The following is a 13,666-nucleotide window of genomic DNA, read 5'->3' as shown; positions in this document are numbered from 1 at the left end:
TCTTGCAGCAGTGCACTTTGTGCTTACTTCTGAATCTAGGCCTCAGGGCCCTCTTCTGTATATTGACAATTCTTCCTTATTTACTTTCCCTTATTCCTTGAAACAAAGCTCTATTACATCTTGTGGTTCTTGTTTACACTTTCAGTGTTACCTGTACTTCACATATGATACCACACATACATATATACATATGTATGTATAGATTCATATGTCTACTTATACACATATATGTGTTTTAATTCAAATTACAAGGGTGAATATTGTTTACTGGCTGTATCATGAATGACTTGCTCAATAGAATAGTGCCTTTCTGGGGTGGAATTTATTTCTGGTTACCATGGGCATGACATGGAATCAGGGAGAGTGATTAAGGAATAACTGTAGGAATTAAGAAAATTGTTTGTGAGAAAATATTTATCAAAATAGTGCCCAGTCTGGGTTCAAATATCTTTGAGCCTTAAAACAACACTTGTATTCCCAATTTTCTAGATGCAAGACTCTGGATGAGAAACCTAATTACTCTAAGAAAGATAAGGGCATATTGTTCAATGTCTACTTAAGAAAAGGCCAAGGGGCTGGGGTTGTAGCTCAGTGCCAGGGTGCTTGTCTAGGATGTGTGAGGCCCTGGGTTTGAGAGATAAGTGTAAATCAAACAAACAAACAAACAAATAAATCATGTCCATCGGCATCTACAGGAAAAAAAAAAAAAAACTTAAAAAAAGGAAAATCCAAGATGACAACAGAAAGTTTTCTCAGACAAAAGACCCAAGAGCCCTACAAAAATTGAGATAAACAACAATGTGAAAGAACTCTTGTCAAATTGAGTAATAAACTCCACTTCCTAAAGGATACCATTAAATTATCTGCCCTGCAATATGTAAGGAGTGTTATAGAGCAGGCATTTTGATCTTTAATCTATCTCATTACATTAGTCATCTTTCTGTGGCTTTGAAAGCATATGTAAGGTAAACCAATTACAAGGAAGAAAACTTTATTTTGACTGAACATTTCAGAGATTTCTTTCTATGTATACTTGGTCAGCTTCATGGTTCTGGAGACTGCCTGGAGGAAGAACATCATGGCAGAGATCACATATTGGAGTAATGCTGCTCACCTCATGGCAGCTGGGAAGTAGACAGCATGAGGCCAGGGTCCCAATATCCCCCTCAAGGGCATGTCCACGACCATGCAACCTCCTTCCAGTAGGACCCACCGCCTACTGTTTCATCACCTCTCAATATTGCCAGAAGCTTATGAGGAAATGTTTGTAGACCTTTCGTGGATATTTAAGATCCAAATCACAACACATACCTCATTCTATACTTCCTACATCAGGATGCATATGCCTAACACTGTATGCTGGTATTTGGAATTCACAGCTGTGACTTAAGCAAGGTCAAACTGGGTCTCACATGTGGACTGGTGTGAATCATACAGAGATATGGGATTCTGACTATACTCTGGCAGTGAATGAACACTTTGGTTGTTATCTCTTTGGGAGGGGTAAGCACATTTCATGAGAGGGTGGAAGAGAGAGCCAACTCCAAGTGGTAGTAGTTCAGTTTATCAGTCGGTTCTCTGCTTCTCAGGCACATATCATAACTGTCTTTCCTGAACTTCTCTGAAAATTGTTTCAGCCAAACTTAATTTTCTGCTTGTCCACCTTGAGACATGTTGGATTCTATAAAAAAGATTATTCAATGTTACTGTAATAGTTAATTCCATGTACTGATTTGGCTAGGCACAAATACCCAGCAGTTTGGGCCAAACACCAGTTAAATGTTACTGTGAAAGTTTTTGTTTTGGGCATGGGGTGGGAATTCCTATATCCACTCAGTGGACTTTGATTAAAACAGATTACCTTTCACTGTCGGGGGGGTCTCATCTACTTCATACATATAAGGCCCCAGGAATCAGACATCAATTGCCATGTCCCTTAAGTATATCTACTAACAGACACCTAAATATTTTTCCTCTTCACAACTATTGCTACTACTTCAAGACAAATACACACACACACACACACACACACACACCTGAGGTGGGGTAGTTAATACAAACTCAATACGCAAGTAACTCTCCATAGGTATCTCATCTTCATATACAAGCTCACACACCCCAAATATGAAGAAATAACTCTGTCTTCCCAAATGCAGAAGCCTGCCATCTGCACACCACACAATGAATATATTCATCCTACTGCTCCACAAAATTAGTAACTGACCAGCCTTCACACACTCAAGTACATGTGCATGGGTAATAAAAATGAAATTTATTCAAAATCCCTTGTACCAAAACATGATGTCCAGAATGTACAAATATCCCTCCTCCATTTCCCAACTATAATAATCACATTGCAAGTGCAGAGAAAACTACCCAAATGCCTTCCTTAACATAGCCCATATGCAAACACATATGTATCCAAACTCCCCAGGGTGTGTTCGTGGGAAAACTATATATATATACAAGACCACCACAAGCAAAATATTACAAAAACCAGAGCTGACTTTCCCTTGATCTCCGATATCCACACAGAACAAGAAGATGACCATTACCACTTCATCTGACCCACACTTCTGAACACATACCACATTCTCGTCAGGCAGTCGAAACAGAGCAAGATTCAAATTACGAATGCACATCAACACATTAGGGACCCCATCACCCCATCAAAGGAACAGCGAAAACAACCAGAGCCCTCTGAACCCCTACTAACCCTCCAGGACCAGCGCAGCGTCTCATGTTCTCACCCAAATAACCACCCCCTGATCTCACGCCTATCAAAATGGATGGAAAACTTCCTGGCACCCAGAAATATCCACAGGGGCCCCCAACAGTCCACCAACGCATAGGTGAGACCATATCATCAACTTCACTGCCGCCATATACAAGCACCACAAATTAATAAGACAACATGACTCTCTTTATTGCACACGACTTGTGGTCACCCGGTTCTCCCATCATCATTTAGGTGCTCTGTCCAGACGAGCCCCCCAACAGCCCACCTACGATGGCCCTTCAATCACGGGGTGACTACAGCAGACTCAGCACACTTGGCTCAGTGTGTTCCCTTCTGCAAAGTTGCTAAGGACAGGGAAATAAGCATCCTTCAGCTAACAACCCGGATGCCAGGTGACAGTGTCCCCAACATTCACAGGTTTCAGGCGGAACAAGAAGATGACAGTCACCACTTTGTCAGACACCTACAGGAGCCTCAGACCTGCTGACCAGGACCACACTTCTCAGGCACCAAACAGGTGCCCTGGAGCCGGGTTTCACACAGGCTGCAAGGGACATGGATGGAGGATGCTTCCACGTGGGCGCCGCACTGGCCATCTCACCCCTCACTGCCAGGCCTGCTGTGAGCGGCCTGCATACCTGGGGAGGCAAGGCCGGGCCTGGGCTGCCTGGCGAGGCACAGGGGCCAGAGGAACGGGCAGGGACATAGTGGGAACAGAAGAGGTTCGCGGGTCCAGTACCTAGAGGCTTATGGGACTGAGTCTGGATGCCGCCATGGGAGCCCTGCTGGCCTTGGGAACCTGCTGTCTGCGCTCGCGCCTGTGCCTTTCCCAGCAGGAGCCCCAATGGACATTGGAGCCTTTGCATGGCAGCCTGTGCGCGCGCCCTTCCATCCAAGCATGTGCTCAGGCGCCAGGGATGCAGGAGGGACACCCGTGGCCCTGCAGGAGGAAGAAATGGGTAGGGAAGCCTGCAAGGTGTCTCTGGCAAGAAGGCTCCCCAAAAAGAGCGTCTGGGCTGGTCCTTCTTTCAGTGGGAGCGCCTGAAATGACAAAGTGATCTTCGCAGTTACAAACTGCTCATGCCTACAGTAGAGACCACCCTGCTGCAGTCCTTGGAAGCTAAGGAAGCGCTCTACCCTGTGCTCCTTCCCATGGCCAGTTTGCACAAATTGAATTTGACTAGTGTTATCATATGAGCACCTGTGGTCTAGCAGTTTGAAGCAGTGCAAACTGATTGCATGGGTAAGGGCTGAAGCTCAGTGGCAAAGCACTGACCAAGAGTATACAAGGCCCTGAATTCGACCTTGGTTTAGCAAATAAAATTTGCTTTGAAAATCTGGTCTCCAGCATTCATTACAGCGTAGGATTATTTTTTAAAAAATTTAAAAAACCTGTGGAATGAGAACAGAGTTTTTCTGCACTGCATATTTTATATCACTGCTTCAAAAGAAATAACAAGGGAAGAAAGAATGAAAGAAGCTTCTTTTTAGTGCCTGAATATCATGGTTTGCCCCCCTCCTGCCATTTATTGAAAAGACTTATAATAAGGTGTTAATATTTCATGAACACCAAAGTGTGTGTTTTGCAAGCCAGGGATGGGAGAAAAAAAAATCATCACCAACAAAAACAACAAGAAAAAAAACACTTTATACATAAAACACAATCCATACCCCACAGTTTTTTAGAGTATTGACTGTGTATACCGGTGATTTTGTGGCTCATGAGAGCCATGCTTCACTGGTCCTGCCCATCATTGGAAGCAAAGACAATTTGGTTGTTGAAAGAGAGGGTCACCTGTCACACCCCTCTCCTGTGGATTTTAGAAACTACTTCAAAATGACCCGGAGGCACACACCACTTGTGTCACCCCTGAATTGCCTGAAGGGAACTCAAAGTTCTTCTATACCTATTAGAGCTCTTCCTGGAATGTCTGCCCAGCCCCCCCTCCACCCAGGCCAGCTCTCCTTGGCCCCTCCCCCGCTACAGAATGTCTGGATCCAACATTCCACTGTGGTTTACATTTAAACTTTGGCCAGTTTGGCTCAGTTGGACCCTGAGCATCTGTTACAGACAGGTCACTCTCTGGGTCCTGTACTGACGTTTCCCACTGTGGAGACTGTGAGACACTGTGTCAGGTGTCCTGCCTGGCCTTCAGAAGGAGGTGAGCCTGGACAGTCAGGGGTCTGTTATCTGAGGGCAGTCACTCCAAAAACCCTTGGGAGTAAGAATGGAGCACTTACCCTGTGGTCAACTGATTGAACAGAAGTAAGGGAAGGAAAGAGCCTTAGACAATACACTTGACATGGCCCAGGAAGCCCTGGGAAGACTGATACTGCTCATGGGGAGGAGGGCTCCTAAGACCCAGGTCCAGACTAATCCGGGGAAGTACACTGGGTCAGCAGAAAGGAGAGAGGCCACGGGATTGATTCCTTGTAGAATGGACACAGGTCACTGCATGGTTTTTTAGGCAGTCACAGATGGGGTCCCAGTGAGGCCTTCCTGGAGTCAAGATGCTGAGCCCTGTGTCCATTCTTCAGACACATGGAAGCTGCCTGGGATATCATTCTGAGGGGACTGACTGGGAGTCTCAGATCATAAGTGGGCAGGGGTCAGAAGTGTTCTTAGCTAGAAAACTGCCCAATGGGGATCTCAATGACCACAGATGCAGTGCGATATAGTCTCTGTGGGTGAGGCTGCAGGGCACTCCAACTGCCATAGTCCAGGGTCCCTCACAGACTTCCTGCCCAGGAAAACTTCTCCTTCCTTTCAGACAGCAGGTGTCATTGATTCCAGAAGGGCAGGGAACCCAGAAAACCTTAGCCAACATAGATTTGGGCCTCTGGGGGATCTTCTGAATCGTTATCACTTTCACACTCTGTGTGTGTAGCCTCAGCTCATTGTTTTCAAGACAACACAGAAGACTTTTGCTTATCTTCATGGTTTGGTTGGTACTCCATGATAAGGGAGCACATGTGGGGTGTTCTTCATTTTCCAGGATCACGTTTGAAGATGACTGGGTTCTTTTGAAGACAGGAAGGAGAATAGCACACAGTTAGGAAGGGGCTCTACTCATATTGTCATTGGAACTTAGGCAGCTGTCCTGATTGATACATGCAAGTGTTGAAGTGTGGTACACCTCCCATTCTTTGACCTCACTCAGCATAATGTCCTGGTGAACAGGAATGTGCTCCCAACAACCTTGCTACAGGTAGCAGCTGGTGCAGGCCTGAGTCTCTGGGACACTTTCCTTCCCATTATTAGGAGTGCAAAAGAAAAGGACATCAGAATGGCTCTAATTCCCAGGCCCAATAAAAAAATGACCAGTGTCTGTGAAAACCTCTGGAAAACCCCAATCCTCACCATCCCATCAACTTCATAAACCTCAGTAACCTTTGCTGGTCAGCCCAGGAGAGGATCTCCGGGACTCAGTGTCTATCACATAGACCTCTTCCCTGGGAAAGGAGCTCCCTGCATTATGGCAGCAACCAGTGAGCACTAGGATCACAGATGGCCAGGATCTGTCCCCCATTCGTGTTTGGTGTGGGAAGTGCTGGGAGAAGCACCCACATGCTGGGCAGGATGTGCTCCTGGGTGAACTACAGAATTCCTCAGCCTCTAGCTAGGCAGAGATCTAAATCAGGTGTTTCTTGTTTGTGTGTGGATGCCTAGGAATAAAGTGGAGGGGTATATAAGGAGTATTAGCAAAAGGAAGGCTGAGGAGGTGATGGGGGAATAGGTTTAGAAGCTGTCACCTTCACAAGTGACCCTAAAGTCCCGGCATCTGCCCTGGAGAAGGTCCCTTTCCTGTTGGTGAGAATGAGGAGGAGCATGGTGCCACTGAATAGAGTCAAGTTGATCCATTTCTAGGGAGTCACCTAGGAGGCCAATGGAGTGTCTGAAAAGGATGCACAAGGGGCCTCTCAGAATCAGAAAAAGCTGAGGTGTCACAGTCAACTGGGAATCCTGGTGTACTGAAAATGAGATTTCTCTGGGTAGAACTACGACTAAAGGAACGGAACATGAAATTCACTCAGGGACTTTTGCAAACTGCACAATTTCCCTGCCCAAGGGCCCTGAGCTGTGAGCATTTGTTCGCAGATTTCCACTGAGTAAGAAACTGGGGGTCCTCAATCCTGCTGTCATTTTCCCTCCCCCATTCTCCGCTTTGCTTTGCCTCCACAGCATCTGCATCACGGAGACCAGGCATGAACTTCAATCCTGGTGCCCACATGTCTGCATTCAGGGGCCTACCCTTTCTTCCAGCTGCCCCTGTGCCAACACACCAGCCATTCTGGGAGTTGCCCCTGGCACCAAGGGTGACTGCACCTATCTCCCAGGGTAACCCTCTAGTGCTGTCCACTTACCCTGGACAGTCATATGTGCCAGGGCTGTCCACCTTTGGAAAACATGGGCCACAACTGAGGCCAGTGGGGCCTCCTCATATTCAGAACATTATCCACACTCAGACACCCCTCAACTGGAGGGCCCCAGGGGCCTTCTGTGGGGGTGTGGAACATCCTGCTCCATTCCTCACAGCACCTTCTGCCCTGAGGACCACTGTACCTGCCTCAGACAGTGGAGGGATTCAAAACTATGGGATCCACTGGCACCTGGGCCTTCGCCCTCCAGCACCACGACCATTTGCCCAGATGGCCCCCATCATGTTCCCAATGAATGCACGCCAATGGCCAGGTACAGTGTACGGGGAGGGCACACTACCCACCTTCCCAGCTGCAGTGCCACTAGATGACTCCAGCAGACCTCCCAGCGTGTATGAGAACTTCCGGCGCTGGCAGCGCTTCAAGACCCTGGTCCGCAGGCACCTTCCTCAGACTCCTGATGTGGAAGCACTTTCCTGCTTCCTCATGTGAGTGTTCTCCTCAGGCTCCCCCTTGAGCTCTGTCAGGAGGAAAAGCATGGGTTGGAAAGAGGAGGCTGGGATGTAGGGGAACTGGACGAAAGGTCCTGAGGGTGAGGGGACAAGCTGAGACCAGGGAATGAAACGTGCCTTATGTCCGGTGCCTATCACAGCCCTGTGAGTGCAGGCAATCTTTGTCTCCAATGATCATCACCATCACATGGAGGACTCAAGGTCAGAGGAGGTTCCTGGGGGTAATGTGGGCCAGGAATCGAAGTTGGCTGTCTGACTCCATGCCTCCCCCAGTCATTTCACCTTCCACCATAGACCTGATTGTTCTCAGCACCAGGGACATCCCAACCACAAGTGGGTTTAGTGGTGCTGGCTCCAACACAGAAATCTATGGCTACCCATACACATTGTCATGAACTCCTGATCAGGACCCTCTGGTGATGTCACACTCGAGGGGAAGCTGTCTTTGGATACTGCATGGGCATGTTCAACTTTGCCCCAGTTTGTAACTGCTCCCGGGCCATTCTGTGCCCTGTCTTCAGTCAGCTGGGCCACCATGATGCTATGGAAAATTTGTGAAAAAACAAAAAGGCATTCCTTTCTCACAGTTCGTTAGTCAGGATTCCCAGGTAAAGGGTAACTGACCTAAAATCCCATGATTGCTCTCTCTTCTCCTTGCTTGAAAAGACAGCTGGCTCACCTGTGTCCTCACAGTGTCTCCTCCTTCTCCCAGAAGAACACTAATGCCCTCATGAGGCGCCACCCTCAGGATCTCATCTAACCTTCTAAGCACTAAATGCAGTGTCCAGATACCATTCCATTGGGGGTTAGGGCTTCAACAGGTGAATGTTGGGGGATAAAAACATTCATCACATAGTACACCTCAATCATATTTGAGGAATCCAATCACAATCATGCTGGTCAATGCAGCCCTTGGTGTTAAACTTTTGTATAAGTATCCTGGAGTCCCAATGTCAATACTTTGAGTTGAACATCATGGGGCAAATAAAACAAAGGTAGGAAATTAGGTTGTTGGTCTACTGATAAAGGAGGGTGACCTTGTGGACACTGATCCTGATGAATTCCAGCCCAGTGCTTCGGTCTCTGTCCCGACGAGAGCCCACCATGACCATGGAAGAGGGCCTGAGGAAGGGTTTGCAGGAATGGCAGCGCACCAGCAACTTTGATCGGATGGTCTTCTATGAGACTGCAGAAAAGTGAGCCAGTTTTCAAGGCCCAGAGCCTACTGATGGGGGATCATGGTTTGCACAGCAAGGTCTGGTACAGACTGTCACCTACCTATGTTTTGGCTCCGAGGCATCTAGCTCTCCAAATAGTGGCTCCTTCTACCTTGAGGCCTGGGCATTCTCTCGGCAACAATCCCAGAAACTCCAGGCTCCATACTCTTGATTCCAACTCTGCCTTGAGGTTCAGGGTCAGGATGGGGAGGAGGTACCAGCCCAGCCAGAGGGTCTGCTGCTGCTTTGCTGGCTCTGCAGAGGGGAAAAGTTGCACTAGATTCACTCGGGCCACCTGCCTGGGAACTGGTACCTCTTTCTAGGGTGAGGTCCATTATAACTCATCAAAGTGGCCACTACTTCAACCTGATGTTCCAGAAGAGGGTGGTGGTGGGGAGTGCATTGTCAGGGCCAGCCACCACCTCAGGTGGCCCCAGGACATGTCTCTTGTCCTTACTGCCTTTGCTCTATGTAATCCCAGCCTTTCTAACAAGGGAAGGGAAGAACCCACCCTCCTTGGAAGAAACCCAATGTTCTCAGCTTAGCTTTCACTTCCACATGACCCTGCCTGTAATTTGGTCTCCCAGGTGATCCTTTCAGGGCCCAAGGTCCCAGCCTCGGTACCCCTGAATTGGGTCAGGACCTCTGGTGTTCCCTGATATAAATCACATCCCTGACCAGTTTCTACAACTAAACTGATGATGTCGTTCCTCCTGGCAGAAACAGGAGAGAGCCAGAACAAGGATCAGCTAGGGGCCCTGCCTGGGTCCCTCAGATCTGATTCCCTTAAGGTGCTAGTTGATGTAGTGTTTCCCCGAGAACTGTAGTTCTTCCTCTGTAGCAGCTCCCTCCTGTCACTGGCCGGACCTACTCCAGGACGCAACTCCACATTCCTGCCACTAGCTCCTGATTGGTAGCTTAGAATACTCCATCGCCTAGAATCCCACACCAGCACCTGCCTGGTATGGCTAACCTGATTCTCAGCTCAGCCTGTGCCTGCCTTACCCAAATCCCATCAAGGTTCATGGAGTTTGAGGCTGCAGAGGAGATGGAGGATCCAAGGATGCAGTTGTCAGGGGTCTTCCAGTGCCGACCTCCTCCTGCAACTCCGAGGCTGGAAATCCGAAGGCCTCCAGTCCCTGAGGCTGTCCAACAGCCAGGTAGGGTACCCACATTCACACAGTAGTCCATGATAGTGTCCAAGCAGTGAAAAAGGCCAAGGCAAGTTGTTGTCCCAAATAAGAACTTTTCCTTCAGTATTGGAGATTCCCTCTTACAAGAAAAAAAAGCCCCTAACACCTGAGGTCCCTGCCACCCAGCTATGAACTGTGTATTGACTGGGCCAAGTACAGATCTCCTTTCTCTCCTTGTCTATCCAAAGAAACAACACAAGATCTGCCTGGGACTTGGGTCCCGGTAGGGTAGAGTGCATGCAATACCAGTCACTACAAATGTCCTCCCACTTGACTCTCCTAGATGTTGCATCTGGTGCACTATTATATCCCTCGGTTCCTGGGTCAGGTTGTCCTCATGCATGGCATACCAGGTTAGGTCCCCTGAGCCCCTGAACCCTGCCTACTACCAAGTGTTTGGGATGAACATGGAATCCTCACTCACACACCACTCTGGTCCTCCCTGTCCTAGTGTGCACCTCCAGAAAGACCAACACTAAGGTATGGTCTGCCCGCTCATTAGCGGCCAAAACCAAGGCACCAGAGACCAAGGTGCCTGAGACAAAGGCACGCAAGTCCAAGGCACGCAGGAACAAGGTGGCCAAGACCAAAGGGCCTGAGAACAAGGCGCCCGAGGAGATCCCACCTGAAGCCATCCAAGAGTACATGGACATCATGGATGAGCTATTCGGGCCTACAAATTTTGCCACGTGGGAGCCCTCCTACTTGTCTACAGAAGAGCTTGCTGCAAACTTGGGAGAGGAAGAACTAGAGCAACAGGATGATTTATACCCAGATCCAAGTCTCATGAGCTATGTTGATGAGAACTTTGTCAACAAGGTGAGCTGGGCCTACAATCTTGGTGTATACAAGGTTTTGGCACTCATGGAATTGAGTTTCCTGGCTTAGAATCTCAGATTTATTGTGCATGTGTGTGTGTGTGTGTGTGTGAGAGAGAGAGAGAGAGAGAGAGAGAGAGAGAGAGGGAGAAAAAGAGAAAGAGACAGAGAGAGAGAGAGAGAATGTGCATGCACACGTGTGCACTCATACATGGGTGTAGCTGGTACTTGGGATATAACAACCCCATGGTGCAAATGAGCATGGGATTATTATTGCTTCCTCTTTCTCCTAGAAGTCCTCCTGACTTGGGGCCATTTCCTCCCAAGGTCACTCACACTCTCTTCCTTCTCATCCCAGGCAGAGAATATAATTCATCCTCGCTTCCTGCAAGAAATGCTTTCCTCCAAACCATATGTAAATATCTTGGCCCTAACAAAAGAACTGGAGCAGCAGGAAGGACTCACTACTGACCAGGTAGAAAGCAGAAGGAAGGTCTCCCAGTAGACCAGGGGTAGGTGATACAGAAGAGAGGCAAGGACACCTGATAAAGAAGTGCAGGGACACCAGGAATAACAGGGGTTGGGAAGAAACAAGAGGTAGACAAGAAGAAAAGGGCACCAGGTAGAACAAGGAGATAGAGACACGAGGGTTACCAGGGTTTCAGAACAGACACCAAGGCACAGAGCAATACATGGCAGACTATGAGACAAAGGGACACAAGTATACAGGAAAGGGAGTTACCACAGGTGGAGAGGGGAGCAAGGGATAGCAGGTAGATGAGGAAGGCACATTACCTTACTCATGTGGCCCACAGGATGTTATCATTATGCTGTCTGTGATGGCTCCCTGAGTGAGTCTGTTCCAGGATACAGGATGTAGGATGGGAAAAAAAAAAAAGGAAAGAGACATGAGAGCCATGAAAGGGTTCAGGATATCAAGCAGAAAGGAAGCCCAGGAGTGTGGCCAGCAGACACTCAGTGTGTTTTTATGAGACCAAGATGAGTAACAGATCCACTTCCCACTGAAATATGATTGTCCTGATCCCTGTGGCCCATTTCATGCATGAAGAAGAGTTGGCCAGTGCCCATATCCTCCTTCAGCTTGTGAAGAAGCACTTTTGCAGGTGCCTCAAGGTCATGATATGTCCCAACAGGACACAAGAGCTTCCGAGGCAGCTGCAAAACAAGGTGCAGAGAAGCGGAAACATCACACTGATCAAGGGGCCAGCATGGAGGAATGGTCCACAGAGGTGGCTTCCCAGGTCATGAAGAGGAGCAGGACCATCGAGCCAGAGTTGCTGGGTTCAAAGGACACTGCTATCCTCCAAGGCTGTCACGGGTCTTCTTCATTGGGGACCATTCACTTCAACCATCCTCCCCCAAACCGCAGATCCTCCTCCTCAAACCTGGGGAACAAAAGTGCAGTGGGTCCCAGAAAAGCCACTTCTTCTGGGCAGCCACTTAAGTCAGCCAATAGCTGCAGTGTGGACGAGGACCTCCAAAGCCTGGATTTCCTCCTTATCTCCCAGCACCACCTGCTGCCCTGGGAACTGTCCCAGAGCCAGGCCCCTCCAATAGAAACCCTGTGCTCAGGAGATCAAGCAATCCAGGCCCCACCTCCCCAGAGAGGTCTCCTCAGCTCCCACCCTCCTCCAGGTGCCATGGCCATGAAGAGTGCTCTCACTGGACGCACATGCTTCATGAAAAACACACCCTGCACTGGGCCTCCCCTCCAGGTCACTGGAGGGCAAGATGTGGATCTGGAGCTGGCTAAAACCTCACAGCCTCTGAAGAGGAAGTGCACATCATCAGGCAACCTAAAGAAGAAGAGGCCCTGAGGACAGTCCTGTTGACCAGTGGCCTCTGGGGTGTCTGCCCCTCAGGCAAGATCTCACCTTGCTTCATTCTGTTTTGGAAGGTCCAAAGGTTCTTCATCACATAGGACAGTTCCTGTGGGTTCTCAGAAAAATGAAGGGAGTGGGAGGGTATAGTAAATGTAGAAAGAGGGTAGGGGGAGGTACTGAGAGGGGAGGGTCACAATGTTCAATCCTGGGTGGGAAGCTGTACCTTGTTTGACTGTAACTGGGAATAAAGGCACTTTGGTAGGAAAAAAAAAATCTCCAGCTTCTGCCTTCTGCCATGTTTTCTGTGCACCTCCATGCAGTGAGAACTGAGAGGTGATAACTGGGGTTGCTAGGACCCAGGGTGCACAGGTGTCCATTTATTGGGTCTTGTTTCCAGATTTAGATGAGTCCTCCCCCTAATCCTGGGAGAAAACAGACAAGATTCCAAAACCCAACTCATCACCCCATGGGAAATGCCTCTCTTGGTTTAGGGGATCTTCTCTGTGTATCCCTCCATGATCTTTGGCTGTTAAACATCTCCCTTACCAATCATCTGAGGGCCTGCTATGAAGAGAAATAACAATGAGGCAAAGCACATCTCCCTTGGTATTCACAGTTCTGAGGTCTGAGGAGGAACTGGTGGCTCTCAGATCTTAGTGGTACTAGTTCTGAGATTGAATGTCAGGGACCCACAGCTCCTAATGATCGAAACTGCCATGTTGCCTTCATGGGATCAGTAGCCAGCCACTTCCATCAGTTCCCTGGAGATCATCTGACAACTGCACCTAGCAGTGCCTGCAGTTCTCCACTGCTTTTGATTTAAAAGGTGAACTCAGGCATGCACAGTGTCCTTCCAAGATACCCATAGTATGTCTGCTTAGGCATGGTTAGGGCAGGGGCTCCTTGCACTCCACACTAAGGACCATTGAAGGGTCCCAAAGGGTTGAGTCCTGTTGAGCACT

General features: G+C 48.6%; 1 protein-coding gene across 1 annotated transcript; it reads left to right on the top strand.

The window, feature by feature from the left end:
• The first annotated feature begins 3,295 nt into the window (after positions 1-3,295).
• LOC143382666 (NUT family member 2D-like) lies at positions 3,296-12,698 on the top strand. Its single transcript, XM_077105614.1, has 6 exons — positions 3,296-3,361; positions 7,079-7,608; positions 8,700-8,828; positions 9,870-10,009; positions 10,545-10,861; positions 12,597-12,698. The coding sequence occupies exons 1-6, from the start codon at positions 3,296-3,298 to the stop codon at positions 12,696-12,698; spliced, it is 1,284 nt and encodes a 427-aa protein (XP_076961729.1).
• The last annotated feature ends 968 nt before the right edge of the window (positions 12,699-13,666 follow it).

Source organism: Callospermophilus lateralis, chromosome 17, assembly GCF_048772815.1.
Source record: "Callospermophilus lateralis isolate mCalLat2 chromosome 17, mCalLat2.hap1, whole genome shotgun sequence".
NCBI lineage: Eukaryota > Metazoa > Chordata > Mammalia > Rodentia > Sciuridae > Callospermophilus > Callospermophilus lateralis.
This window is presented reverse-complemented; position numbering and strand designations above follow the sequence as displayed.